The following is a 27,974-nucleotide window of genomic DNA, read 5'->3' as shown; positions in this document are numbered from 1 at the left end:
TTGAGCATTTTATTGAACGGGACAAACAGTTGAACACATTAAATGAGAACACTTGTAAGGAGCTAGAGTACAAGTCAGTAAGTAGGTCTTATCAGACCTTCACGTGCAAATGAGAAGGCCATGTACGTGACAACATGGTGTTGCACCCCAATTATGTTGGATCATACAAAAAATGTAACCTATTATAGTCTGGTTTTTATTATTATTATTATTATATTATTATTGATTGACTGATTGATGGATTGATTGAATATTTATTGATCCCCAGGGGTGGGGAAATTCAAAATGTATTATTATTATTATTGTGTTTTATTATATTTGTTATACTTTGGTCACGGAATGAATAAAAATAGCAAGCGGAATGAATTAAAAGAGCAGAGAGAGAGAGAGAGAGAGAGAGAGAGAGAGAGAGAGAGAGAGAGAGAGAGAGAGAGAGAGAGAGAGCGACCACACTGCCACCTCCTGTTGATTTAAGAGCATCACGTGTTTTCTGTTTATGTCGGTTTCCCCCATTTGTCCTGTTGGAGGCAGTAGAGTACTAGAAACTGGTCGAGACTGTCAAACAAAAACACAAAGAAGAAAACTTGTGCGACATGGCAGTCCACGCAGCTTACTTAGATTGTATGCTCACGTAAATTTAGCGGTCAGCAGTGTAAAATGTCTACCAGGGCTTTGCGGAGGCTGAAAGGCAAACAGCGAGCACAGGAGGCGGTTGTCGTCGAGGAGCTAACTTTGCCAGATAGCCCCGATGAGCTAGCTGAAAGTGAGGAAGAGCAGCTGCTCCCGACCAGTGTCAGTCCAGCGTCACGTCGGAATGGCAGTAATCGAAAGTCAAAAACAAACAAGGATCGTAAAGACATCTGTGCTGTTTTGGGAATGGTTTGTGCACATTATAGTTGATCTATCTACACGTTGTAGCGACTGTACGCTTGTTGTGTGAGCTTAAAGCGTTTAGCGATGCCTATCTGGTGCCTGTTAGTAAAGTAAACGAAGCCACACATTATTTTGAATAACAAAACACTTGCAATAAACATTTAATAGAGTTATCATTTAAATGTTTACAATGACACAACGGACCATGGCAGATTTTATTTGTCACAGAAAATTCGAGGTATGACAGACAAACGTTCAAGACGGGTTCTAGATACATGTGAATGACAAATTTGAAGTTGACTCCATCCACTGAGGGCTAGACGATCAATTAACACATTTACAACGAGAGCATTTTTTCTTGAGTTTGTTCCGTGCATGACAAGAGGTGAGACTTGAGGCAGGACAGCTCATGAGTGCTCAAAATATCGTGAGCATCTGACACTTCCTTGTCGAGAACATCGCCTTGCTCCAGCAAACACCCTATCCACCCAACCTTTGTGGGATTTCTCCTTTTCTTTTCTTTTTAAGGGATTTCATTTAAACTATTTTCCAGATAAGTGATACTGAAAAAGCCTCCGCCGATGAAGATCCAGAGAAACTAGATGGAAACAAAACAAGTGACACGGGAAACAATGACAGCAAAGAAAACTGCAGTCGAGGGTCAAATGAGGTATTTAGCACGATGCGGAAGCTTGGATGTCATTTTTATTTTTTTGAGAAATTATTCTACCGTACATTTGTTTGTGTATGTTGTTTTGCATATTTGTCATTTGTTATTCCCAGCCCTTGTCCAGTGTTAAGAAAAAGAAGAAGAAAAAGAAGACAAAAGTTAAATCTGAAATTGTACAGGTAAACCTAAATTGTTTCAAAATGATCTCCTTTAAACCAAACCTTAGATTAATTTTAATAAGACAGAAAGCCCCCTAAAAGGTTATCTCACAATGACTTCTATCTTGTGTCAGCAAGAACAATCACCAGATGACAACATTGATTTATTGCTGGAAAACCTGGGCCAGTCCAATGGTTTGACTCTACAAAATGACTGTGGTGGCTGTGACAGAAGACCTGTTCTACATGTGGAGCACAGGTGAGGATGGTGATGGTGGACCATGTTCATGGGCCCAGATGCCAGTTAGACAGTAGTCATCTGCTTTACAGAAATTATTGTGCTGTGTATTGAGAGTTATTGCGAGAGTTGTACTTTGTATGATAGTTACAATAGTTTGGGTACCTTATCTGCATGACAGCCACATGATGTGATTTTTTTGTCTTCAGGAATCTGAACCCAGAGACGGAGCTAAAGAAATATTTTGGGAGTCGAGCAGTTTTGGGGGATCAGAGGTAAGCATGGATTGGTGCTGTTAACACCTTCTTTGTGGGTCATGCCCTGTCATCATCCTGGCATTTGTTTTCAGACCGCGACAACGCAATCGACAGTTTCATCGAAATACGTGGATGACCGGTCCCAAGGAAAGTTGGCCTCGATTCAGTCGCCCAGGTTAGGATTGTTTTTATCTTTTTCACGTGTTTAAATAATGTGTCCTCTTGGTATTCCAGTCACTGCCCTTATGTCGTGAAAAGTTGCAAAAGTAAAACCGAGTATTGCTTCACTTGCAAGCATCTTTTTTATTCTTAATTTGCCTTGCATGTAGCTGTTGGTGATATTTATCCTTTTTTTTTTTTTTGTAGATCATCATGAAATTAATTATATATGTATTGTAGGCCTTATTTCACTATGCTTTGTCCGCGTTGGACGTGTTGTAACTTGAGTGCTGCTTACGCATCTGTATTAACCTGAAATGACATCTTTTCAGGAATCTCAATGACCTTACTTGAGTCAAAAGATGGTGTTCAATACTTCACCTTTGAGCATAGTCGTGACTACCAACAAGTACAGTTCAAGTTCTTGGATGCTGTTGAGTCTATGGATCCAAACAACCTTGTGGTAAAAGCACATTATTCTGTTGTGCACGTTCGTGAAGAATGCAGTCACACAACCAAACTATTGCTGTACTCTTGACTTATTTTTACATGATGGAAGAGTTCATTTAAAGCTATTATTTTAATTGTTTAAGGTACGGTATATTGTCATTCCAACAAGTTTTAAAACTTAAAAAAAAAAAAACATTATTCCAAGATCTTTGCTTATTATTGTGAACATAATTAAACCTAATAAATTCTTGATTCATGATTTTGTAACAACTATAATTTGTATTGAGTACTCATAGAACCGTGATTAAAAATAAACTCCCACATTGTACTATACTATAAGTACATATCATTTACTGATGTCTCTTCTTAGGCTCTGCTGCAGCTGAATCCCTACCACATTGATTCCTTGCTACAACTTTCTGACGTCTGTCGTATACAAGAGGATCAGGAGATGGCCAGGGACCTCATTGGTGAGGCTGTTTAATCCAAAAAAAGAAAGATGTCATTTAACTGTACTTGTCCCTACAGTGCCTCTACCTTATCATTCAATAGGTGTTCCACAGCAGCGCTCTCTGCTCGCTAGTTTCGTGTTATAATAAAAAATATTGTACTGGACTAAAATAACAGCATCAGAAATAAAAAATAAAAAAAAACATGCAGATGCAAAGCATTATGGGGGTTTGTCATCAGACATAGTTTGAGTGGTAATTAAATTGTGGACAAAGTAGCTTCTATTTGTAATGCAATTACTATTATGATTGCTGGAAAAATCTATACTTGAATGACTAAGGGCTGTCACCAACTCCGATGAGAACCTTGCAAAACAAAATTAAAACCAAGCATATACTACACCAACATCATACCAAGTTGTTTGTACAAATTATGTATTTGAATAATTTTTATTTTATTCCAGAGAGGGCCTTGTACAGCTTTGAGTGTGCGTTTCATCCTGTATTTAGTCTGACCTCTGGCGCCTGCAGACTGGATTACCTCAGACCTGAAAACAGGTTGGAAAGACTTGAACTTTCTCTTAGTGTGCATCACTTTTACGCTTTCTCGGTCTTGATCAAATTAGTTGTTTTTATTCATTTGAAATGTTATCCTGAATATGACCTATTGAAAAACAGACAAGTCGAGTGATAAAATACTCTGCTTTTAGGGCATTTTATCTTGCTCTTTTCAAGCACATGATGTTCCTTGAGAAGAGAGGATGCCCCCGGACAGCTTTGGAGTACTGCAAATTGATCCTGAGGTAGGAGAAAAGAGCACAAGCATCTAATAAAAAAAAAAGAAAACATGTTCATTTTTAAGAACAGATAATTTGTTGAGTGTGTGTAATGGGTTTGTGAGTGTAATACTGTGGAGGGAATTGTCACGCAAAATGTTTTCTAAGGCCAGACAATTGGCTGTGTGTTTCTTTCCAAATACTAACTACATTTTTCTTATGAATTTGCCCACTAATAAACACGGCACATGAAAATGTAGAATTGTTTTTAGTCAGTTTGGCATACCAGACCTAAAATTATACCGTGGACTCTTTGACTATTTGCTCAGCATTCGCAAATTCACCTATTCAGATTTTTGGAGGGAACATGCTCCTTTATTAGTGGTTTCGTTGTAATGTGGCACAAAAGGTCAGAAGATTATTCATTTAGTGATTTCTTGCAACTTACTGTCCACAGTATGTATGATATGGTCACGCGGTGTTCAGTGTATTGTGGCATGTACACACAGTGATTACATAGGAAGTTTGTTAAAACTCAAAACTGAATTGATGCTAAACATAGAAGCACAAATGGTGGGCGTCCACTAACATGGCTTTAATCTGAAGAAGTAGTTTGTCAACAGAATGAAGTCATATTAAGAGATTGAGATTTTGAGGACTTTGCAACTGGTTGAGTGTGTGCATTCAAATATGCCACATTTCTGAAGATTCGTGCCCCCCTCTCATTCTTAGTTTGGACCCGGACTCTGACCCACTTTGCATGCTGCTACTTATTGATTTCCTGATGCTACGTTCCAGGCAGTATGACTCTCTTATTCAACTTTATGAGGCCTGGGAGGTAAATAGTACTCGTACACATTCCACATTTTCCTCATTTTTTATTTTTCATGGACAACTACACAGTGCTAGATATAATTGCCTGTTTGTGTCTCAGGAGCACAGAAATCTGTCCCAGCTGCCAAACTTTGCATTTTCCACCGCGCTCTGCCATTTCCATCTCAGTCAGCAGGAAGAAATGAAGCCTGAAGAAAGTGATCGAGTAAAACGCAAAGCTGACCAAATGCTACAGGATGCACTCATCATGTTTCCTGCAGGTCAGAAATCCCACACTGCCGAAGCATCTCCATGCTGAGAAACAAGTATTCACACTTAACATTTGTGTCCAGGGATCTGTTAAAATTTTCTTTCTTTTTTTTTTTACCCTACTTAGTCGCAACATATCCTAATTAACATGTTCCCTGGAGTAAATCCCGGCATTAAAGCACCGTTAACTAATAACACGGCCCTGAGCTATGTGCAGAGGTTTTGTCCTCCATGGTTATCTAAAAGTGAGTTTTATGAAGGTATTGCGTATATTTTGTGTTGTGTTGTGCTAATAATAAATAGGTCAAGCGAACTGTGCCGTTTTCCTATGCCCACCCAAGCACACACATCCCTGTCAGAAACAGGTGTACTGAATTTTTATGCAAGGAAAACAAACAGTGAAGTCAAGTCGATGATCATGACGCTTCTGATCCACCGGTGAAAGGAGAATTTAAATCAGCCCTCGGGGGTATGTCAATCATGTAATGAATGTGAATATGTTTTCACAGTCTTAATGCCTTTACTGGATCTATGCACTGTGCAGCCAGATGCCACAGTAACCTCACATGCGTACTTCGGCCCAAGCAGTCAGATTGGGTAATATAAACTTCTTTGCCTGATTATATCGTCTTGGTCAACTCTAATTGTAATTCTTTGACCCTTGGTGACATTTGCTCTCTGTAGACAACTGCCAGCCTTGGCTGAACTGACTGCTCTGTATGTGGGGAGGATGTACAACCTGTGGAGGGAAGCAGCAGTCATGCTTTGGTTGGAAGAGAGTGTGCAGGAAGCACTACGTCGAATTGATGCAAATGACCCACTGGTGGAGGACTGCAAGAACAAGTGAGACCAAAACTTGGTTGCTCTACTGACTGAAATTTACATTCATGACAGGCGTAAATAATCCATGGAATCAGTGTTAATCTTTCTCAAACTCCATGTTGAATGTTCCCAATTCCTGACCATGCTTACATAATAGCGCAGCGGAACCTATGAAATTTGGATATTGGCACAAATTGTCCTGAAAATGTCATTCTAAATTTCAAACTACCGTCTTGTGCAGTAACAATCCCTAGCAGACCTCCCACTCGACTTAAGTCAATACTACACGTGACCCTGCATTAGATAATATGTTTTCCATTGGAAAAAAATTCCTGAACGTGAATGAATTTCTACCAGTGTTTTGGCGAATCAGGATTCAACTCAGAGGTCCCAGTCTCCCATATTAGCAAAAGTAACAGTAGTTTCAAATGAATGCATTTGCCTCACCGTACTGGGCCACACCAATTTTCCGTCACCACTGCCATGCAGAAGAAAGCAGAGATACCAGAGTGCTCCACGGAACATCCATCGCCACGTTCTGCTGTCTGAGATCAAAGAAGCCACGTCCAGTCTGCCTCTGGTACAACGCACAAGCTTTCATACAAAACAACTAGTGTTCTTATATATTGACTAGGAAAAAATGAGGGGGGGGATGAATCCAATGCTGAACTGCATGCATGGTTTTTTATGATTAAGGAATAAAATGACTGAGTGCTTGCACTTAATGTTGGTTGGCATTGACAAATTTATCATAAAAAACAAAAGAGCATGAATTTTGCACGTATGCCTGTGTTTTGTTCATGCTTGGGTTCCTTTGAATATACATTCCACTGAAAAAACACAGATCAGTAAACAAAATCACATGCATATTTCTATTGGTAAATGTGTTTAGTAGACAAGTCAAGCATTATCCCTCAACGCTTAACGTTCGCTTTTCTTTAACTCATGGTTTCAATGAGACCTGCCACTGCAGAAGACAACATTGACCATGCTCTTTGCTCCACCTCAGGAGGTGACGACTCAACCCATGATGGGATTTGACCCCCTCCCGCCAGTGGATTCTGTGATCTCGTACACCAGACCAGAGAGGTAATGTCCTACCTCCCCTTTGTTGCTTTAGCCACCAACGCAAGTCATGCTTTTGTTGGTCATGTTTTTAATGCTAGTTTCTCTGCGTGCATGTAGACAACATGTTGGAGCATCCAATGAGAGCACGCTGTCGCTGTTTTTCCGTTCCCTTCTGCCAAACTTCAACCTCCAGGTAAACCTGTCATGGAATTGGGATTGAAATCTACACTGGCACAAGGAACGCACACTATTCTAAATTGTGCCTTGTAGTATGCAGTGTCTTGTATTTAGAAATGTGGACATTTGTCACCCCAAACAATGCGTTATCGTTGTATAATGGCGGATAGTTTGCATTTATTTCATCGCTTTATTGCTTCCCACTTATTTTCTGCTCGCTCCCACGAGAAGAAGAATCATTGTGTGCTGTCCGAACTCGACAACGGATCAAAGGCACTGTTGTATTTGACAGCGTGCTGATCTTTTACATATGGATTACTCCCTCAGAGCACCAGCTCTGTATATATATATACATATGTTTATTGTTATCATCAGAACTGCCTGAAGCTTGTCATCTAAAATTGATTCTGATTTGGATGATCTACTTATGGCAAGGGACACGGTTGTTTCAAGATAATGTCGTAGACTGCTAGGTTTTATTTGTTGCTCTATAAATACAAAACTATCTAAACACTTGGAAAAAATACAACCCTACCCTCAATTACATAAGTCAATTTGTCATCCACTCAGACCATCTTTTAAAACTCAATATGTGACGGTATCAGAAATGTCAGATTGCTGGTTTGATTGATATTTTTAACTTTCCTTATCAGGGTGGGCCAAGGCAGGAGGAAGAGGGTGACATGGAGGTGGCTCGGGCTGGACAAGAGCTAAACCAAGAAGTGAATCGCCTCATGGTGGCAATGAGGGACATGCTGGCAAACATCAGGTTTCAAGAGCCGCCACGAGAGGACCAGCCTTTTAGAGACGAGGAAGAGTGGGACTGAGTGAGGATGTCTTGGAAACTCAGAAGAACAGCTCATCAAGAAAACGTCTGGGACGAAAATAAAATGCTGCCAAATGAGCTCCTTCAAAAAGAGGTTCCTCTCAATTTTTCTTTTTCAAACTTCTGTCAGATCATTTTTACAGATTTACATTATTTGATTGAAAATTGTCAACCCCAATTAAAACAATCTATTTTAATGCATTTATTGACAGTAATCCTATGAGATCTTTTAGGCAATATTATGGCCCCTGAGTGAGATTCAAAGATATTATTTTCTGTCAAATTGTTAATCTGCCATATGGTTTGTATCGGCCAGAATACAGAATGACAGGGCCTTGCTCTTCTGTCAAAGATCTAAGAAACTACATATGATAAACATCTACATGATCCGCTTTGTGGGCAATTTGCTCTGGTTACAGTAATCTAAAAACAGCTTTCCTAAACTTTGTTACCTGCTCCACTTTCCATATATTATCTGTTTATTCTTAATGCACTAATGAAGAGATGACAGTGTACTTGATTCTCAAATGATTTCATTGTTCTCACTTCATCTGGAGCTACAAATGAAGTATTTGAGGACTGCTCATGTGATCTAAATACAGTTTAGAAATCATCTCATAAGTCGTCCCCAGAAGAAACAGCCTCTGACTGTTGCAGCCCTGATGGCCCCACCACTCCTGTACAGCCTCCCGGTAATAATTCCAAAGGACACAAACCGACACACTTGATGAGGCTGAAACTATGAAGCTTGCTGGACTTTTTTTCTCCACACATTTGACCAACATTTACCAACAAATACTAAGTAAAACTGTTGATGTTCAAATTGGATTCTTGTGTCACATCATTCTCCAAATGTTGTATAAACAAAGTCACCTGATCTTAATATTAGTTAAGTGAGGGTAGTTCCAGAGCACACATCCTCTTTGTTGTCATGCTTGGATAGGATTGCCTTAGCAAAAATGTAATCCAATATAGTTTAAAGGCCTTTCATTAAAACACTGATGAATAAACAATCCCCCTTAAACTACGTAAGCATTAATAATGTAAACATATTTTCCAGGTCAAACAATTCAAATGTGACCTTATCAATTATTTCCGATATGTAGGCCAATTATTTCTGCAAATGTCACATGCTGAGAATATATTTCTCAAGCCAAAACACACATTTGATCTTTAGTGGCCTACTTATAAATGTTTACGATGGATGTCACGCTTTGCAAAAAGATGAGACTTAAGTGGTTGATGTTGCTATTTAAGTGACATTTATGTCCACATCCTGCGGGCAACCATAACTTCATTATGGCCCTTGATGGAAACAAGATTGACCTATTGCAATCAGTGACGAAGTGCAGTTCACTTGTATTTAACTCTTTACTTTCAATATTTATGCAATCAATTTTAAGTATTTGTTGTTAAACATTCATTTCAATTGAATCATTTTAATAGTTTATCTCTCTCTATACAGTATACACACTAATACCTTTCTAAATGTGAACTAAGTAGACTAATTAGTACTGCTTCAGCTTCATGCAATTTAAAAAAAAAAAAAAGATTTTTGCTGTTGCTGATTTTTGGGGAAGGCGCGCAGAAATGAATAGAAATTCCATTAATTCCTATTGGGGAAAATGATTTGAGATATGCACCACAAGACAAGAAGAGATATTTTGCCCAAGAGGAATTTAGAAAAAATAATAAAAAATCCTGCATGTCTACCGTCCGCCACAATATTGCGACTGCTTCAATATTTTCTATCATGCGCTCATCCTCCGAGTGATGTCAGCATACAAGGAGGAGTCTTGTGAAGTCTCACATGGTGCATTGGGCCCACTTCAGTTCTCTCCAAGTACAGTCTTCCATCATCCTGTTGCTCTCGGTGCTTTCTGCAAAGAAGCTCTCTTGTTAGGTGGGACAGGCGCCTTCAGCGTGCCCAAGGCAAAAAACATGATTTGGGAAAAGTACATGTTCTGGATGTTGGTGTTTGTCAGCTTGCATTCATAAAGAAGCCGAAGACATTCACTTTTCGCCTGGATTGATTGCGACTGGTATGTCCAATAAATTTCATTTTCCTCCACATGATACTAATGTTCCAGGGAAGAATGTGTATATTGTTATTATTGTGTTGTCAAGGTGTAACCCAACGTAGGCGCTTTTCAAATGTAATTTCATCACCAATCAAGTCTAACTTTCACCAATGTTATTTGGTCTTGGTATTATTTGGTAGGTATTCTTTTTACAACTAGTTAAGCATTGAGCCCTATTTAGGGCTCATCAAGTTTGAAAGAAAAGGTTCCGCTCTTTTCCAGTGATAATAATCTTAGATCAACTTTAATTCTGATTCTTTGTAATCAAGTTTGCGTCCACTTATGCTATTTTGTTACTCAATAAGAAAATGTAGCTTGTCTGTGATCAAATTTGCACAAGTAGTAACCGAATGTGTTAGGGCGACCTGGTGGCCAGAAATAAATTCCAGTGTCAGCACCCCAAAGGTGTTCTATTGGTTTGCCCTTTGACTTGTCCACAACTCAATGTAGGCTTGCAAGTTAGTCACACCCAAGTCTACTTAACCGTATCCCCTCTAAATGTGTTATCTCCTGTTGATCTTTGTCAATAGGAACTCAAATGATGAATTATATTTGGCCATTGCTGAGACGGTATCTGGAACCAATTTGATGGCATCTGCTCCATTCAGGCAAAATAGTGTGTCTGCCGGGGGTCAAGAAATATTCTGAGGGGTGAGGATCAACACTCATCGGAAGAGGGAGCTTTTATATTTTCAGACAAATTCTTCTCGATGTCACTTTCGTGGTCAAAAAGATGTGACAGCACTTTAGGGATAAAGATAATCTTTCCTTCAGTGTCATTTTCAGTTGAGTGATTGCAGAAAGAGAACTAAGAGAAATGCTTTTGGTAAAGCAATGTTTCAAGTTAGGCCTTAAAGCTTTTGTGACCATTTTCAAATTGTAGTGAACTTATGATCATCCAAAACAACCACAACAAATGTGATGGCTGTGTTTGGAATTCACACAAAATCACATTCAAGCTGGTGTTAAATGGCTGTCAGCAAATGGCTGCCGCTCTGATCTCGTAAGCTTTTCCTGACATTTGTTTTGCTTTCTCGCAGAAGCCTGAAGGTATTGTTCTTTCACAGACCAGTATTTGGAACTGTTCATAATTCCGTCTGCCTTGACTAAAGCTAGGTAGAAAAACATCCCCAAAGCACAATGCTGCCACCACCATGCTCCACTGCAGGTATGGTGTTTTTTTAAAAAATTTTATGAGCCATGTTGTGTGTCTATCAGACCTAGCTTTTGGAATTATAGCCCAAAGGATTAATCTCGGTTATATATATATAGGACCGTAACAAATTTCTCCTTCACCGTTTTCTTTACCGTACAATTTGTGTTGCTGTGACCGATGGTCTATTCTCCGCTTTTTGATGAAGGTCTTCATTGTAGTTCCATCGTATATATGAAGTACTGTGTTGATGAAGAGAGATTGCCAGGGGCCACCAGCATGCCCCCAAATTGATTTTGAGCAATCATATTTGACTCTAATAAAGCCCATTTTCTATTTCAGGAGCTATGGAGTTTTCAAACAGATCCCACAACAACTTCTTCATGCACCATGACTACCTTAGCGACTTCCCGGAAGGTAATGAGACCAACTCGACTGGGGCTGAACCCAACTCGCCGGGCTGCTTCCAGCTGCAGATCCCGCAGGAGCTCTTCCTGTCACTGGGCCTCATCAGCCTGGTGGAGAATATCCTCGTCATAGTGGCGATCGTCAAGAACCGAAATCTACACTCGCCCATGTACTACTTCATCTGCTGTCTGGCCGTATCGGACATGCTGGTGAGCGTCAGTAACGTGGTGGAGACCATCGTTATGCTTCTGCACGACCACGGCCTTCTGGACGTGCAACCGGGAATGCTGCGGCACCTGGACAACGTGATCGACGTGATGATCTGCAGCTCGGTGGTGTCGTCGCTATCCTTCCTGAGCACCATCGCGGCCGACCGCTACATCACCATCTTCTACGCACTGCGCTACCACAGCATCATGACCACGCAGCGCGCCGTGGGCATCATCGTGGCGGTGTGGCTGGCCAGCCTCACCTCCAGCATCTTCTTCATCATCTACCACACGGACAATGCAGTCATCGTGTGCCTGGTGACCTTCTTCTGCTCCAGCCTGGTTTTCAACGCTGTGCTCTACCTGCACATGTTCCTGCTGGCGCGCATACACTCGCGCAGCATCACCGTCAACTTCAACAATAAGCGACGCCCGTCCACCAGCACGAAAGGCGCCATCACGCTCACCATCCTTCTGGGCGTCTTTATCGTGTGCTGGGGACCCTTCTTCCTGCACCTCATTCTCATCCTTACCTGCCCCACCAACCCCTTCTGTAACTGCTTTTTCCGGAACTTTAATCTGTTCCTTATCCTGATCATCTGTAATTCACTCATAGACCCGCTCATCTATGCCTACAGAAGCCAAGAGCTGCGCAAAACTCTTCGGGAGCTGCTCCTGTGCAGCTGGTTCTTTAGTGTTTGACACTTTTCCGTGCGAGAAGGAAGCATCACACAGCTGCCGTTCCACTGACTGTTACTGTTCAGTCCAGTTCGGAAACCTTGATCTGGCTGGTGTTGCTGATGAGTGCCCATCTTTGCCACATCATTTTCATTGAAGAAATAAATAAAGCTGTGACTTTGACATCAACCTCAATTGCACCAATGCCACACAAAAAATGAACTCATTCTGTATTTTATCTTTAAGTCACAAAAGTCAAATTATTATTAATGACGTATTATTGGGGCAATTGACTTGAACTTGCCAATGAGTTCAACAAACAAGGACCCTCCACTGTTTACAATGAACTCAAGCAGTATCTACTACTCTGCCTTACTGTATATTTTCAAAAGCCCCCCCATCTATTATATTGTCAACACGGAAGTGGAAATTATTTGTTAACCACTCATTTACAATGCCTTGCATCATTAAGAACCAGTTCAATGCCTCCCTTTTACAAAACTAGCATTGGCTTGTTCAGGAATATTTTTTGTCTCCCCAAATACATTTATGTGGAACCAATTGGCATTAAATGCTCCTCAAAGTCAACCTTAACTGTTGTGCTTGGTCTTGATAACAAAGTTCTCTTTTTTCTCTGTGTGTTTGTTGTAGCAACCGATACTCAATCACGACGGTTCAAAAGTGATGCCCGTGAAGAACCGAGCCTGTTACGCCCGGATATCTATTAAGTGCATGTCTTTGAAAGCCATTTCCACGCACATGTTCAGCCGCTGTGACTGGCAACACATGACTCGGACCTTTCATCATTGTTGGGTGGAATGTCCCCAGTTTGACTGCTCATAAAAGGATTGAAATTGGCACAAATATAAAGATTTAACTGAAATTCATTTCAATTATGATGCATATATTGTATTGCCTGATAGTCATTTATTGAATGTATACAATTGGGCTTTATTGTATGCGCTGCCGCTTGGCAAGCACTGTCGACAGTGTTTTTACATCTTATTACTCCCTTAAAAGTAGTGACATCACGTTGCTCTAGTCCTCTCTCCTATGCAGCTCTGTTCACTTTGCAGGTCGTGTATCTGATTTCATGACATGTGCAAAGGCTGAGAACCAATATAGATGAACTACAATGTAAGTGTTTCATAAATGGGGCACATTTAGGCCGACAAGATTTTGTTCCACGAAGTTGGAATTATTAAGTCGAATGACTTTTATTTAGCTGAGGAGCACTGGTAAACAAGCATTTTGCTTAAATTGAATGTAAATGCTGTGGTTATTACAAGGCCGAGCCAAAAGTCAGACATAGACTTCATATTGATGTTAGGTACTCCTGTGTAGATTGTAAATATTTACATGTTGTCTTCTTTGTCTCAAATAAAGATATCATAACAATTCCCTTGTGTGTAATTTCTTAAAGTGAAGTGTTCAAACAAGCGCAAAAGCAGGCAATTCATTTCAGTAAAATGATGCCCCCAAAAATTCAGCTTGAGGCTATTATTCATACAGACGAAGCTGATTTAGAAAGAAAATCTAATTGTCAATGAAAAGGTATTTCAAGTTTCATTGCAGAACCAGACAAGATAATATTTGTGTTTAAAAACAAACTTGTCCACATTTTCACAAAGCTAGAAAACACTAAAATGCAAAATTTTGCGTTTTGTGAGTAATTAATAACATGTGAGTATTATAGAATTATTGAACTAAACTTTTACCTTCATTTCAATTAAACCTAGTGGTAATTCTAACTTTTCCTTCAAAGGGGAAGGAAAGTTGTGACTGCACAGTCAGTTCTTTTCTTCTCCGTTGTCCACAAAATCCTGCCGACTTGATCGCAAACAACATCGGCAAAACCTGGTCACTTAAACTAATCTCATTGATGTAGCGATGTGAATTTCCCAGGTAACCCCTTACTTTTGTATTTCAATGATTTCCAAATTATTTTGAAAATAATTTATTGATAAAAAAATCAAATATATGGATTCTTTATGTTGGTTTTATTAACATGGAGTGCTACAAAATTAATTGTAAAGTACAAAAACAAAACACCGTCAAATATTTGCAGTTGCAACAGATGCACTTGCATGTTCCTTAACAGCCGGTTCCCTGGCTTGTCTTCTCTCCTCAAACTAATGAACAACACACACACAACACATGTGCAATGTTTTTTGTGTAACATAAAAACTACAAGAAAAAAAAAATCGTTAATCAGAGCAGCGAGTTAAGAGAGAAATATAATAATAGACACAAACTGCAGTTAAATGTGTCTGGCAGTTGTCGATTTTGGAGAGAAAACTTATTTTTACAAAGCAGTTGTTTCCTTTAGGAGGGACGACTATAGGGTAAATATAGCATTGACCAACTTTTGTGCTTTTTTTTTTATTGTTATATAGTACGTATTGTCAAATCGAGTGCCACCTTTCGTATCATATGAAAATTGTGTATCAGGTCACTTCCTCGTCTCAAAGTCTTACGAGCAGCACATAAAACAGGCTTTTGTTCAATTGGTGTTGCCAGCAGCGTGTGAAGAAAGGTTTGATTTAGTTATTCTAACCACGACTGTGCTTTTGTAAGCACTTCCACCCTAGTCATGTGGTACGTGCCTGAAGCCACTTGTTTATTTCCTTTGAACCATTTTTGTAGCAACTATAACAGCTTTACATAGTCCTCAGCTGCAGTCCGTGTTGCTGTCACAGGGAGATCTAGGAAGCCCTTTGGGCATCTTTGGGAAAGTTGTGCTAAAAATTGAATCACTTTCAGACATTTCTTGGGACATTCGGGGCTGTTCGTAGGCAAACATCTTCTGAGGTACTTGGGTCAAATTGTTTATTATGAACGGATTCTTTTGTTCAGACAATAAAAATTTAAATTGTTACCTGCTGACAGTTTCGACTGATACTCCAGTCTTGTATAAGTCGAAAGTGTCAGCAGGTAACAACTTAAATTTTTATCGTCTGATCAAAAGAATCTGTTTATATTATTACGAAGACATGATGAATCTCGTTGAAATAATACAAATTGTTTATTGTATGGAATCTTCTGTGTATTGTTTGTGTGCCCCCATGTACAGTGTTCGCCCTGAACATAATAACTGGTTAAAAAACTAAAAACTAAAACCTCAGAAACTTGTACTTCTGCTTTTTAGGTCATACTATAAATTTTCAGTTGCCTCCAGTTGCCTGTACTGATAAGAAGCAAATATGCAGATGACAGGAATTAGTTCTGCTTTTTCTGAAAGTGTTATGAATATTTTGTTATTTTTTTTAGAGGAACACAACCTGTCTTATCTGATAGAGGCGTCATTGATGCATAAAGCAAGAAAAGTGAAGTGAAATGGTTTTAATTAAACCCATAACCAAGTGGGGTTGCTCTGCTGGTTGTAAATAGCTGCATTAAAAGGAAGGGAATTTCCAGTGGACGTAATAAGATTTATTTTTCTGAAAGTATCAATGAAAAATATAAATGACAAAAACTCCTACTTTAATAATCACACCTATAGGTTTTAATTTTGCTAATTCAAAATGCAAACAAAATCATTTTACTGAATGGATAAAATATTCTGACGATAAAAAACACAAAATTAACAAAACACACGGATGGATGAATATCTGAAATCGTCTTAACGCAACTCAGACTAAAGGAGTAACATGTTGAGCGGATGAGCAGCAATGTCTTGTTCATTAGTAGCACAAAGCGGCTCTGTTCACAGCAAAGAAAATTGTTCACAACTATCCAAACAATAAACTCTGTCAAGCTTGGTAGATTAAGGCTACTCATTGCAGACAACAAAACAGAGTTATTCATGTTCATCCTCCAGGGTCAAACCCCAGAGGGTGTATACAAATAACATATAAAACAAAAGCTTAGTGTAATGCAAGCGGCTAAGACAAAGTGTGATAAAGTCATTAAAAAAATACTCATGTCATCCAAGAATTAGGATCAAATGTAGCTCTTTGGGGCCTAACTGACTAATTTCCCAATGATAGAATACTATACAATGTCTTTCCATATAGTGGCTGAGCATCTATCACATCCATCAATGACATTTGTAAAGTGCTTGTCCCACAAACAGCCTTTTTCTGCCATGTTCAAATCTGAATTGCAGTTATTATGAGAATTCCCTCACAAATCTCGCACAGTCTTGCGTCGAGCATACCCCGACGCACAAAACGCTTCTTCTGTTCCAGCGAAGGGCATCTCTTTATCTGTAAAGATAAGAAAAGGAAACATCAAATTATGACTTTTAAAAACATGCTGTTTAAATGACAACAAATTTGAATGAAATTTTGTTGATGATCACATTTTTCTGGAAAACCCCTGTATTATTATTTTACCTATTAAAAAAACACATAAAAATGTGCACGTTTTGAGTTCCAAGCATGTTCACAAAACAAATGCGTGTATATAACATCCTCTTAGTATGATGACGTGCACTGCTACACCACTGCAAACTTCAACCATGGTAACGTAGGAACACTACAAGAGCACTACAGCAGTCATCCAAAGAACAGAGATTCGACTGAGTGACTAATGTCAAAGTTAGGAACTCATTTTTTCCTAAATACTTCATAACAGCTGGGAAAATCTCAGTGTTTTAATGCATTAGCTCCCAAATTAAAGCGCGTTTCAGTCGATTAGGCTGTGGAGCAATGTGGTCGGTGCTTGACTGAGGTACCTAAATTTGGTTTCTGTCTGTGGGGAAAACGAAATGTGATTTGTAGTCATGGCTCTATGGTGTCAGCAGTTGGACACATGCTGGGAGCAAAAAAATAGCGTTTTGTAACTCTCGGATGCACTCATTTTAAACAAAGCATCATTTCATTGGCGAGAGCACAATGCCCATTCATACACCGGTACAAATTCATACCTTTCGTGCTACTCTGGCTTATGACTAAGATCACATAAGGACCTTTATTATGACTTGATTAAAAGTTGAATCACTTATTTAACATCTAGGCCGCAGGGGTGTCAAACTTATTTTTGTCGCAGGCTGCATCATAGGCCATTAAAATTGTCAACCCAAATAAATGCATCAACGTCTCACATTGTATAGTATAGGCTACGCAACAAACTGATGAATAACTAGTTTTCAAAAGAGAGACCAATAAAAACTATTCAAATATTTAAAAATGAAATATTGAAATCAAATCAAATATTTAAGAATAAAAATGATTTTAAAAAATAAATAGTATTATAAATTGCTAACAATATCTCTATTTTTTGAAAAGTGAAAACAATTAGAAATTTGGGAATTGACATATGAATTTGATGCACAAGTCTGGGTAAGATTAAAGATCGAGAAAATTCAGCAAGACAGTAGCAAAACAAACATGATTGTTTATTGTGAGGAAAATGAGAAGAATATCAGACACAATCACCAAGAGGCAAGTATCAAAAAGGTCGAATGGTAAATTAAATGTGGATGAATTGTCTTATCAATTACAAATAAAGCGTGCTCTGGTGAACTTGTTGGAAAATAATACCCGAGAAGGATTTTAAAAGCTTAATCTAATTTGAATGAAAGAATTTTCTGAAATGTAGTTTTTAGTTGCAGCACTCGAATGTGGAGGACCCCATGACTGGGTGTGCCTTGGGCCTCCATATGACCAAACATGCCAATGGGAACAACAACCATTCAACAAAAGCAGCATACACAGTCACTATTCAAATAATAGTTCTCTGAGCTTCTCTGTCACCCATCTTATGTAAACCGCGCCCAAATATCGTCACTATAGATGCCCTGAGCTGTGCTCTGACTATCATTGTATCCCATGAAGATTGCGATTTTGTCATCCTCAGATTGAATCAAACAAGAAAGTCGACCCATTCACACACTACTCAACCACTTATTTGTTAGTTTTAAGCAAATCAGCAAAATGTGAGAATAACAGTTAGTTACATAGCTAGGGACAGAAACGAATCTACCATTTATACATTTCCATAATTTAGGGAAAGGTTACAGAGGAATCCATTCAGAAACTTTATGAGGGACATTTAAGTATATTCGTATCTGCATCCCAAAAGTAATAACTACCAGGAAATATTTGTGTGTGGAGTTTGCATGTTCTCCCCATGTCCGCGTGGGTTTTCTCCGGGCCCTCCGGTTTCCTCCCACATCCCCAAAAACATGCTTGGTAGGCTGATTGAGCGCTCCAAATTGCCCCTAGGTGTGAGTGCGTGTGCGGGTGGTTGTTCATCTCTGTGTGCCCTGCGATTGGCTGGCAACCGGTTCAGGGTGTCCCCCGCCTACTGCCCGATGACGGCTGGGATAGGCTCCAGCAAGCCCGCGACCCCCGTGGGGATACAGCGGTACAGAAAATGGATGGATGGATGGATGGTTAGATAATGATCTGCCTGCAATGGAACTTTGCAAATTGTTTTTCTGCTTTTCTCGTTTACTCCATGTTCTATGCAAATGACATTTGTGGTAATGGCCATGAGATGAACTGCACCCAATTATTTCCAGTTTTAAAAAATATGATGTCCCAAGTTATAATCCATTGTGGTGGGTCATAAGTGATAGATTTTGACAAGATTTTATACACTGTCTGGTGAGTGCTCCTGAGACGGTATTATGAAGGGCACGGGAACAAGAAATTCACTTTCAAAACAAAACTGAATATGTTCCATTTAATTGCAGGCATGGAAAAGAAAGAGACGTATTGTGTTGTCAATTCAATTTTAATCCGAAAAGAATATCTTAAAGACCCAACGTATTCATTTTACTCATAAAATAATAAAATAAAATAATGTGGCAATTTGGCAAGCATGTTTTGTTCTGAAAATATCAACCGGAAATCAATTGCTTTTAAATGGTCACTGATTTGACAAGCATGCTTTGTTCTGAAAATATCAACCGGAAATCAATTGCTTTTAAATGGTCACTGATCCGCTTGATGTGTTGTTGATGACGAGAGGAACAAGGCACGGGCACAAGTACTCACCACACGCGTGGAACATTAAACACAATTAAGAGTTGCCGACTCAATGACAAGTAAGATGAAAACAAACTTAACTAATATTAGATCATTGCGTCCCGTTCAATTTGCTCACAGTCTGGCGTCAAAACATGACTGTTAGCTATGTAGCTTTAGCTTGTTGACATGCAATGTTGTTGGGCCATTTCTGACTTGAATGATCTCCTTCATTGACTTACTAAATGATTCGACACTGCTGCGGATTTTCCGGACATGCACAATAACGTCACGTGTATTGCATTTGATGAAGATCGTGATCATTATTTCCTGTTTTTTGTTTTGTTTTGCAGCTGCAGCTTTCTTAGTGCTGATGGTTGCTTGACAATTGCCTGTATTGTTTTTATGATATGAGCACTGAGGTCAGAGCTGTATCAAAATAACTGGCTTGGCAAGATAATGCACGGTTTTGATTGCTGCCTTCAAGGTATTAATTCAACAATGTTTGTTATTGTAATACTAAGCGTTACTGTACGTCATACTAGGAGCAGTTCAAAATATTTTCACACATGTAGCAAAAGGAGGTAAGAGGAACATTACTTGCAAGTTGCAATGATGCAGCACTCTCATTCCTGCAATTCCAAATGTACTCAATTGGATTTGGATCTAACGACAGTCTGGAACACATATAAAAACACATATCATGTGAGTTTATTAGCCGGCCAGTACAATTGAACATGATCATTATGCATCTCTTGACTTTTGCATGATTGTGAAGTAATACATTGTGGGTTTGCCTTCCATTATGTAGACCACCATTGTTGATCGTAGAAACGACTGCGATATCCTTTTTACGCTCGTTACATGTATGCACAAAAATGCACGTATAGTACACAATATAATTCATTTTACGTGTGTGTTTTTGAGATAAATTGGAGCAAGCTAAATTATAAAGGTTGCTCCGGTTTATCGCAGAAGTCCTAGTTTCGTAAAACAGTCAGATTTTCCTATTTTTGGTTTGGACTAGTGGATCTCTTTTTAAACAAATCACCTCCTATCAAATTCTTAGCTTTCCAGGTATCACTATCATCACTAATATAGTTGGCTCCCCCCCAAAAAGAGACAGGCGTTTTATTTCTTTTTAAAAAAGTACATTATTGCAAGCCAATGTAACCTTATACATAGTTTTAACATCACCTCTGCCCTCAGATATGGGAAAAAACTCACTTAACAATAATCAAATCAATTAAAGTTTATTGCTAAATAATTATTATACTTAAATGTTTGAAAAAAAAATCAGATGAATAGCAATTCATTATCAAAAAGTTAAATACTACTGAACTGTTACTAAAAATGTAATTCAAATGTTTACGTGACTGCAACATTAAATATGTTTTAAACATTTCATTCAGTGAAATCTCATGTACCTAAATCACCTTCACCACTGCTGGTTGCACCCAAGTAGTGCACTCTATTGTGTGTCAGTTTCTTCTAGATGCAATTAATTAACAGTTACATTACCAGTTAATTATCTGTTACACTAAATTGACAAAATTCCATTGGTAAACCTTACCAAGATAATTTCACATTAAAACCTATCTGGTGGGGACCTCAGAGTCTGTATTGTGATCAAAATGTACAAATCATTTCCAAAATGTTTACTTTATGCTTCTTCAATTAACTAAAGCATAACAGAAGAAACCGCTGACATGTAATATGATGCTATAATGTCCATTGCGTTCTGTCCTGTCGCACTCAGATGTAGCCGATGAAATGGAGTATGATGAGAGGCTAGCACAGTTCCGCCAAACCCGCCTTAATCCCTTCGATCGCGGAGAGGAAGAGGATGGTACCGAAAGGGGCAGGACGCCCCCACAGCAGGGTAGGTAATATTTACCACGACACACTATTGACGTGTGGATTATGATTTCAAGGTCACAGTTAATTTATTTACACCAGAGTAAGTCAAAATAAAGTAAATTAATTTGTTCTTGATTTATAAGCCTAACATGAGGAGTTAACAAGGAAATTACCAATTGATTGACGATTTGTTATATTGCGTGGCTCTAGTTTATCGATACTCGCTTCTCCAAAAGTATTGGAACAGCAAGGTTTATTGTTCCAATCCTTTTGCTCACTTGAAAAGTGGATGGCTTCAAAAACAAGGTGCCCCGTCCTAAGTGGTTTACCGCATTGAGATGTAAAGCCTATGAAAAAGAAAAGCTGCAATTATAAACTCATATTCATCTTTTGCTACAAAACCCAAACATCTTAGTATACAATTAAAACATAGCAATTGACCCTGCGGTTCCAATTATTTTGGAGGTATGCTGAAAAAGTTGTTTTTTAAAAACAGTGTAAGAAATTAAGAAAAGTGGCAGCATGAATCATTTCAGTAGAGTGAAACCGCTGTAAACAAACTAAAAAAAAATCTGCTCCAGGCTCAATCTTTGTGGATCTTAAAATCGTCACCATCCGTTACTATAAACGGAACAAAAATGATTTGGATTATGGTCTGTATTAAATAATGAATGACAAGCTGATGATTTCACCAAGGTTGTAGTCATTTTAAATTATTTAATTACTGTTAGTCTTCTGCATTTGATTTATCCCAGAGACTCAAATGTAGAATTAATTGTGGCAATATAATTTCGTGTTGGAATAAAGATTGTAGAAAAACAGGATTTTTATTTTATTTTTTAACATTTTTCTTAAATTTTTGTTGATTTTCGTTTTATCAATCAAGGAAATTCACTGAATGCCCATCCCTTCTCTGGAGTGGAAATATTCTACATGTTAATCGGACCTTCTGGACAGTAGTTGTTTCTAAACGAAAACTAAATAAATCATTTTAGATTTATCATTCTATCAAGGATTTTGCGAAGGCATTTGCTTACCCAGAGGACATTAAATCTCCGTGCAAGCGTTTGTTTAGTAACAGGCACAACTTGTTCAAACGAAATCAGTTGGACAATCTTTTCCCAAAAGGTCTACTATGTTGAGCCTACTATGTTGAATCCTGATAAATTATAGTTGCTTTTCAAATCTGTAATGTTTTATCATCCCCCCGCCGTTGTAGTTCCTTTAGTTACATACAGCATACACACTAAAATTCTAATAAATGTTGTATTAGTGTAAAAAAAAGAATACAAAGCAATTAAATGAAAAGCAATGTACCTGCTATACGTATTTTATTCCTACCTGTAATTTAGCACTCGACCCACCAGTTGAGAAGAACTGTTCTAAAAACGCGAGGATATATTATCCCGTTACTTTTAGGTACATCTTCATTTCAGTATTAAACATTTCCAGGAGCTTACAGCCAAAGGTGAACACCGGTGAAGAATGTACAATGTAAGCTGTTTTGTAACAATTTGTGACTATGCTGCTCTAAAGGTCACAAAGGGATGAAAGCTCAAAGTTCATACAAGAAGCGCTTTTAATGACACATCGCACTTGGGCATTCTTCTGTTTGTCTTAGAATAATAACGAGGCGAGTCAGTACATGAGAATGTACTTTAGTGACAAGTCATGTGTTTGAAAATACCTTTTTTTTGCTCTGGTTTTGCAGAAGCCAGACAGGAGCTGTTTTCTGGGACCAGAATCCAAAGTTCAGACGGAACCATGGATCTTGGTTTAGCTGAAGACCATTTCTCAAGACCCGTGGTAAGCAAGCAGTACTTTTTTTTAGTATTGTATGTTATTCAAATGAACTTGGTTAAGTACATCTCAGTCAAGATTCAAATATTTTTCTCAAATTCTGACCCATAATAGCCAAAATGCTCTGCCCTTCTCCTGACCCCAATGACTTTGTAGCTGTTGCAGTTCGTGGTTATTAGTAGTACTCGCCATGTTTCCTCCGCTTTATCATCCTCACATAGTTGAACTAGCATTAACGGTAGCCACTGATTTCCTCACTGCAGTCAGATGACTGTCGGAAGTCGTCACATGACACGCGGTTGGGGGAGGCCTGCTGTAGAAATGTATCTTCAATCAAGCTTGTGTTCTTTTAAATTAAATTAAAATACTAATCTGTTCGTCATTTTACCCAGCTATTTTTTTATTTTGCTTTTACTTCTCTAACTCGTGTTTCTAAATGCTGTTTAAATATACTTTTACGTGACGCCCACAGTGTATGAAATGCACTGTATAAATAAAGCGGCCTTGCCATACAATATATTCAATTTTCACTCTATTCCTTGGCCGCAGGGTTCATTTGTGGCCTCCGACATAGAGCAGCTGAAACTAGCCATCGAGGAGTGCAAGAAGTTAATCTTGGAGCTGCCGGAGCACTCGGAGAGACAAAAGGACACGGTGGTGAAACTCATCCATCTTCGCCTCAAGCTGCAGGAGCTGAAGGTTGGTTCATCCCGAATAAGTCAAGTTGAACAAACTGATGGCTGGCTGTGTGACATATTAATCGTGTTCAGATGTTTCAGCCTAAAAAAGAGCACAATGAACTTAGAAACATGGAAATGGTACAGTAAAGTATCCACGTGAACGTGTGCTATTATTAACAAGTACTGTTAAAACACTTATACGTAAACACATCGACTATTAAAAGCACATGCATGGATCAACAAAACACACTGCAATTTCCTATAAATGCTATGCTTGCAATTTTTGTGTTTGTCTCCAAATAAGGGTATCAAATATCGTTCTCCGACAGGATCCTGATGAGGATGAGCCTAATCTGAGAATGGTTCTTGAGCACAGATTCTCCAAGGAAAAGAGCAAGAGTGTCAAACATACTTGTGACAAATGTAGTACCATTATCTGGGGTCTCATCCAGACATGGTACACCTGCACAGGTGATGCACAAAATCCACTGCACAGATATGTGTCGAATTATACCAGCCACTTTATTAGGTACGCCTGCAATCTAATGAGACTCTTTCCAAATGACGAAAAAAGCAAATCAGAATTTTGTTTTTCACTTTTGGAAACTGTAATATATGCAAATTGAGCTCATAGAGTTCCTTAATTCCCCAGTGAATAATTCATAAATCCAGCCATTATCTGAACCGCTTGTCCTCGCAAAGGTCGCGTTGGAGCCTATCCCAGCTGTCTTCGGGCTGCAGGCATGGTACACTCCGAACCTTTGCAGTAGATTAATATCTCTGAAGATGTATAGCTTCATTCTGATCCAAAGTAGGCTTTGTTCCACTTTGGCAGCGGTTTGTATCCCCTTATAGTTTGTTAAGATGTTGATTCGTGCATTTCCAAGAGGTATTTCCAATGTTCTCCCTCACATAGGTTTTCAGTTTCTGTCAAATGAATTACACCCAAAAATGCGACTTACACTTAGGAGCAACATTTGTATCTTGCCGACTTGTGAAGGTGGACCTAATGTTTTGGTTGGTGATTGTTATTATCGCACATATGCCAGCTTTAAATCATTTATTACGCTTTTGTTTTCTTCTATTTAGATGTTGACACACACACACGCACGCATGCACGCATGCACGCACGCACACACGCACACACACACACACACACACACACACACACACACACACACACACACACGGTTGTGTTCCATTTGTAAGCGTCAGCTAAGTGCACCAATTATCTTTTCATATGAATCATTGTCTTCTTCAGGTTGCTATTACCGCTGCCACAGTAAGTGTATGAACCTGATCACCAAGCCCTGTGTGAGGTCAAAGGTCAGCCATCAGTCAGAGTACGAGCTCACTATCTGCCCAGAGATCGGACTAGACCGCCAAGACTATCGTTGTGCGGAATGCCGTTCACCCATCTCACTGAGTGAGTACGAATGAGTTGAGAGCACAGAACACAGAAAACAATTCACGCCTATGATGCAGCAGTCAACCAATATTTTTTATGTTTCTGGAATTTTTCGTGCATGCCAAATCTATTCAGTGGTACTCATTTTTACATCAAAGAAAAATACTTAAATATTTAAATTCCACCAAGACAAAAAAATTACCCAAATACTTGAGGGAGTCTTAGTGAAGATGTAATGTTCAGATGCTGAAAGACAGCGTATGCACTTTGTTATTTGTAGTTGATACTTTGTTATGCTCATGAAACAGTGTGCCTACAATATGCACTGTGCGGAATTTTAATGTATTGTTAATCTGATAGGGGGCGTACCAAGTGAAGCTAGACAATGTGACTACACGGGCCAGTATTTCTGCAGTGCGTGTCACTGGAATGACACGGCCATCATCCCAGCACGAGTCATCCACAACTGGGAGTTTGAACCACGCAAGGTACCCTCAAAATACTTTTTTTTTGTTGCGCTTTGTTCTATAAAAAAAAAAAGTTGTAGGGTGAGGTCAGCAGTTAAGAGATAAAGCGCCAAAACAGATCAGTAAAAATTAAGAGCTTTCCCTGAGTTGTGACTTTGGATTTATGATTTGGCAGTCTATGAAAGTGATGCTGTGTGTGCGTGGTGTGCTGTGCTGTATCTTTCATGCTAATCATTCATTCCTCTGTTCTTCATGCAGGTTTGTCGGTCCTCACTGCGCTACCTGGCCCTGATGATGCCACGGCCCGTGCTGAAGCTGAAAGAAATCAACCCACTGCTTTTTAACTTTGTTGAGGAACTGGTTGAGATCAGAGTAAGTTGCCAGGCAAAGAAGGCTTTGAGCCCTAGACCATTGTGGATACGTTTCAGTGTTTTCTAAAATACAACCTCAGTTAATGTGTTTTCACTCTTAGCTGTGAATGCCCCACCACAATGCAGTCAATTATACTTTTGCTGGCCCACACATTTTTGAGGAGGCCTGTTGAAACATTTGATCTCTCTGGTCTCTAAAAAGAGGACTAAGTTTGTGATTGTGTTAACAGAAACTTCGCCAGGATATTCTACTGATGAAGCCTTATTTTATTACCTGCAAGGAGGCCATGGAGGCACGACTTTTACTCCAGGTCGGCATGTACAGTGTCATATCCGTTTTTACTTTGACCGACATAAGTCTTCTAGTGTCACCCCTCATAGCACATCTTGTACTGTACAGCAGCACCACCTCGGGGGGAAAAGAGTTTAGTCCGTCCCTCCCTCCCTATATCCTCCTCCTCGAAGATGGATTTGCTTTGTGTTTCGGGTTCTAGCTTCAAGACCGCCAGCACTTTGTGGAGAACGATGACATGTACTCGCTGCAGGATTTGATTGACATTTCCAGCGGGCGACTGAGCTGCTCCCTCACCGAAGTCCACACCACATTCGCAAAACACATCAAGCTGGACTGTGACGTGAGAGCTCATAAAAAGCACAACACTTTTCACAATACTATCGCTCTGTTTGAATCACATTTTATTCAACAGTAATATTAATTGCAACTGTAAAGCGAGTTATCCTCAGTTTTGATTGACATTGTTAGAGACCTTTTGATGCATTTGTTGTACTTCAATTCAGTTTGTGCAGGTGTTCCTAAAGAAGTAGCCTGTTGAGTGCACTGTATGCGCCATCCTGAAGAATTTTCTTTTTTGTGCGCATGCAGCGTTGCCAGGCTAAAGGCTTTGTGTGTGAGCTGTGTAAGGAGGGAGACATCCTCTTTCCTTTTGACAGTCACACCTCCGTGTGCCATGACTGCTCGGCCGTCTTCCACAGGTCCGTCATCAACAGTCAGACAATTTTGAATTAAAAAAAAAAATAACCGATGATTTTCTCTCTTTAGGGATTGTTACTATGACAACTCGACAACGTGTCCACGGTGTGCCCGGATGACCGAGCGTAAACAGGATGAAGACACAAAAGATGCATGAAGGAATTTGAGATTACACTGCGGAAAAAAAGGTTGTCAACAAAAAGGAAACCTGGTACAGTAGCAACCAATAGATTGTCGCCTATTGCCGTTATTGTCTTGATCATCTTGCACGTTACACGCAGGAGTTAAAAGCCTCAATATTATGTAACGACTGCGACAGATACTGAAATGTAAAGATGAAGATGCTACATATCCACTGCTGGTCCAACTACTCGTATTTAACATGAAGAAAAAATGTCCGCATTTTCGACATTCAAGTTACAGGGTTGTAATGTCTGTCATTCCTTAATGTATAACTGGAAATATAATTCAATGTGCTTGTTTTTGTAAGGATACATGCAAAGCTGTGTTAGCATTTATTCCAAATGATAAATTAATTCCATGGAAGTGTATCAAACCCAGTAGATGTGAATACTTGTGCACATTATGTGCCTATGAGATTGTCAGGTTCCAGGGAGCTGTTAACCAAACGTCAGAATACATTTGGCAAAATGTTAATAGTTTTTATCATAATATAGCTACAGCACATTTTAGGATGTCAGAAGACACCTTTAATGTCTAAATGTTGACCTAAAATATTTGTTTTAAAATAATGACTCGTTGCTGTGTTATTTTTCAGCATGATGCACTGTTTATTGTTTTTCCTCAAATCAATTGACATCAGTGGTGTCAGTGTGATTTCTATTCTGTTGTAAAAACCATGTTGAGTGATGCATGAATAAAATACTGTAATATTTTAAGGCATCTATTAAGTCATTGCCTTTCCCGTCATCCTAGAGAAGGTCT

The 27,974-nt window shown here is 39.1% G+C and overlaps 3 protein-coding genes and 1 long non-coding RNA gene across 7 annotated transcripts; 3 read left to right on the top strand and 1 right to left on the bottom strand.

Moving 5' to 3' along the window:
- Positions 1-557: 557 nt before the first annotated feature.
- tcf25 (transcription factor 25 (basic helix-loop-helix)) lies at positions 558-8,099 on the top strand. Its single transcript, XM_037247665.1, has 18 exons — positions 558-879; positions 1,427-1,543; positions 1,657-1,722; positions 1,836-1,960; positions 2,149-2,214; positions 2,289-2,371; positions 2,688-2,818; positions 3,176-3,275; positions 3,719-3,812; positions 3,965-4,057; positions 4,763-4,868; positions 4,965-5,124; positions 5,623-5,710; positions 5,798-5,956; positions 6,425-6,515; positions 6,945-7,024; positions 7,121-7,196; positions 7,834-8,099. The coding sequence occupies exons 1-18, from the start codon at positions 658-660 to the stop codon at positions 8,005-8,007; spliced, it is 2,031 nt and encodes a 676-aa protein (XP_037103560.1). The 5' UTR covers positions 558-657; the 3' UTR covers positions 8,008-8,099.
- A 559-nt stretch (positions 8,100-8,658) lies between these two features.
- On the top strand, positions 8,659-13,933 carry mc1r (melanocortin 1 receptor). 3 transcript variants are annotated; one of them, XM_037247667.1, is made up of 4 exons: positions 8,659-10,048; positions 10,618-10,738; positions 11,128-11,255; positions 11,583-13,933. In XM_037247667.1, the coding sequence occupies exons 3-4, from the start codon at positions 11,228-11,230 to the stop codon at positions 12,557-12,559; spliced, it is 1,005 nt and encodes a 334-aa protein (XP_037103562.1). In that variant the 5' UTR covers positions 8,659-10,048; positions 10,618-10,738; positions 11,128-11,227; the 3' UTR covers positions 12,560-13,933. The 3 variants fall into 3 exon arrangements, with proteins under 3 accessions (XP_037103562.1, XP_037103561.1, XP_037103563.1); XM_037247666.1 differs by lacking the exon at positions 10,618-10,738; XM_037247668.1 differs by lacking the exons at positions 10,618-10,738; positions 11,128-11,255.
- A 5,465-nt stretch (positions 13,934-19,398) lies between these two features.
- On the top strand, positions 19,399-27,928 carry def8 (differentially expressed in FDCP 8 homolog). Of its 2 annotated transcripts, none has more exons than XM_037248017.1 (12): positions 19,399-19,532; positions 21,212-21,334; positions 23,024-23,118; positions 23,662-23,811; positions 24,122-24,263; positions 25,054-25,218; positions 25,561-25,688; positions 25,926-26,039; positions 26,269-26,349; positions 26,533-26,673; positions 26,922-27,031; positions 27,099-27,928. In XM_037248017.1, exons 1-12 carry the CDS (start codon positions 19,526-19,528, stop codon positions 27,184-27,186), a joined length of 1,344 nt encoding a protein of 447 aa, XP_037103912.1. In that variant the 5' UTR covers positions 19,399-19,525; the 3' UTR covers positions 27,187-27,928. The 2 variants fall into 2 exon arrangements, with proteins under 2 accessions (XP_037103912.1, XP_037103913.1); XM_037248018.1 differs by having other exon boundaries at positions 21,212-21,338.
- Positions 19,790-22,944, bottom strand: LOC119120805. Its single transcript, XR_005097578.1, has 2 exons — positions 22,654-22,944; positions 19,790-20,129 (listed from the first exon to the last, which is right to left on the bottom strand). It is a non-coding gene; the product is annotated as an uncharacterized LOC119120805 (long non-coding RNA).
- Positions 27,929-27,974: the final 46 nt, after the last annotated feature.

This window comes from Syngnathus acus, chromosome 3 (assembly GCF_901709675.1).
Source record: "Syngnathus acus chromosome 3, fSynAcu1.2, whole genome shotgun sequence".
Classification (NCBI taxonomy): domain Eukaryota; kingdom Metazoa; phylum Chordata; class Actinopteri; order Syngnathiformes; family Syngnathidae; genus Syngnathus; species Syngnathus acus.
Note: the sequence above shows the minus strand (reverse complement) of the source record. Positions and strands in the feature narration are given on the sequence as shown.

Excerpts from the sequence above, each read along its gene's own strand:
- tcf25 (XM_037247665.1), top strand. The coding sequence starts at position 658 with ATGTCTACCAGGGCTTTGCGGAGGCTGAAAGGCAAACAGCGAGCACAG. Across the intron at positions 2,819-3,175 it reads TGGATCCAAACAACCTTGTG|GCTCTGCTGCAGCTGAATCC; the intron begins GTAAAAGCACAT and ends GTCTCTTCTTAG. Across the intron at positions 3,813-3,964 it reads TACCTCAGACCTGAAAACAG|GGCATTTTATCTTGCTCTTT; the intron begins GTTGGAAAGACT and ends CTCTGCTTTTAG.
- mc1r (XM_037247666.1), top strand. The coding sequence starts at position 11,228 with ATGCTGCCACCACCATGCTCCACTGCAG. Across the intron at positions 11,256-11,582 it reads ACCACCATGCTCCACTGCAG|GAGCTATGGAGTTTTCAAAC; the intron begins GTATGGTGTTTT and ends TTTCTATTTCAG.
- def8 (XM_037248017.1), top strand. Across the intron at positions 23,812-24,121 it reads TCAAGCTGCAGGAGCTGAAG|GATCCTGATGAGGATGAGCC; the intron begins GTTGGTTCATCC and ends GTTCTCCGACAG. Across the intron at positions 26,674-26,921 it reads ACATCAAGCTGGACTGTGAC|CGTTGCCAGGCTAAAGGCTT; the intron begins GTGAGAGCTCAT and ends GTGCGCATGCAG.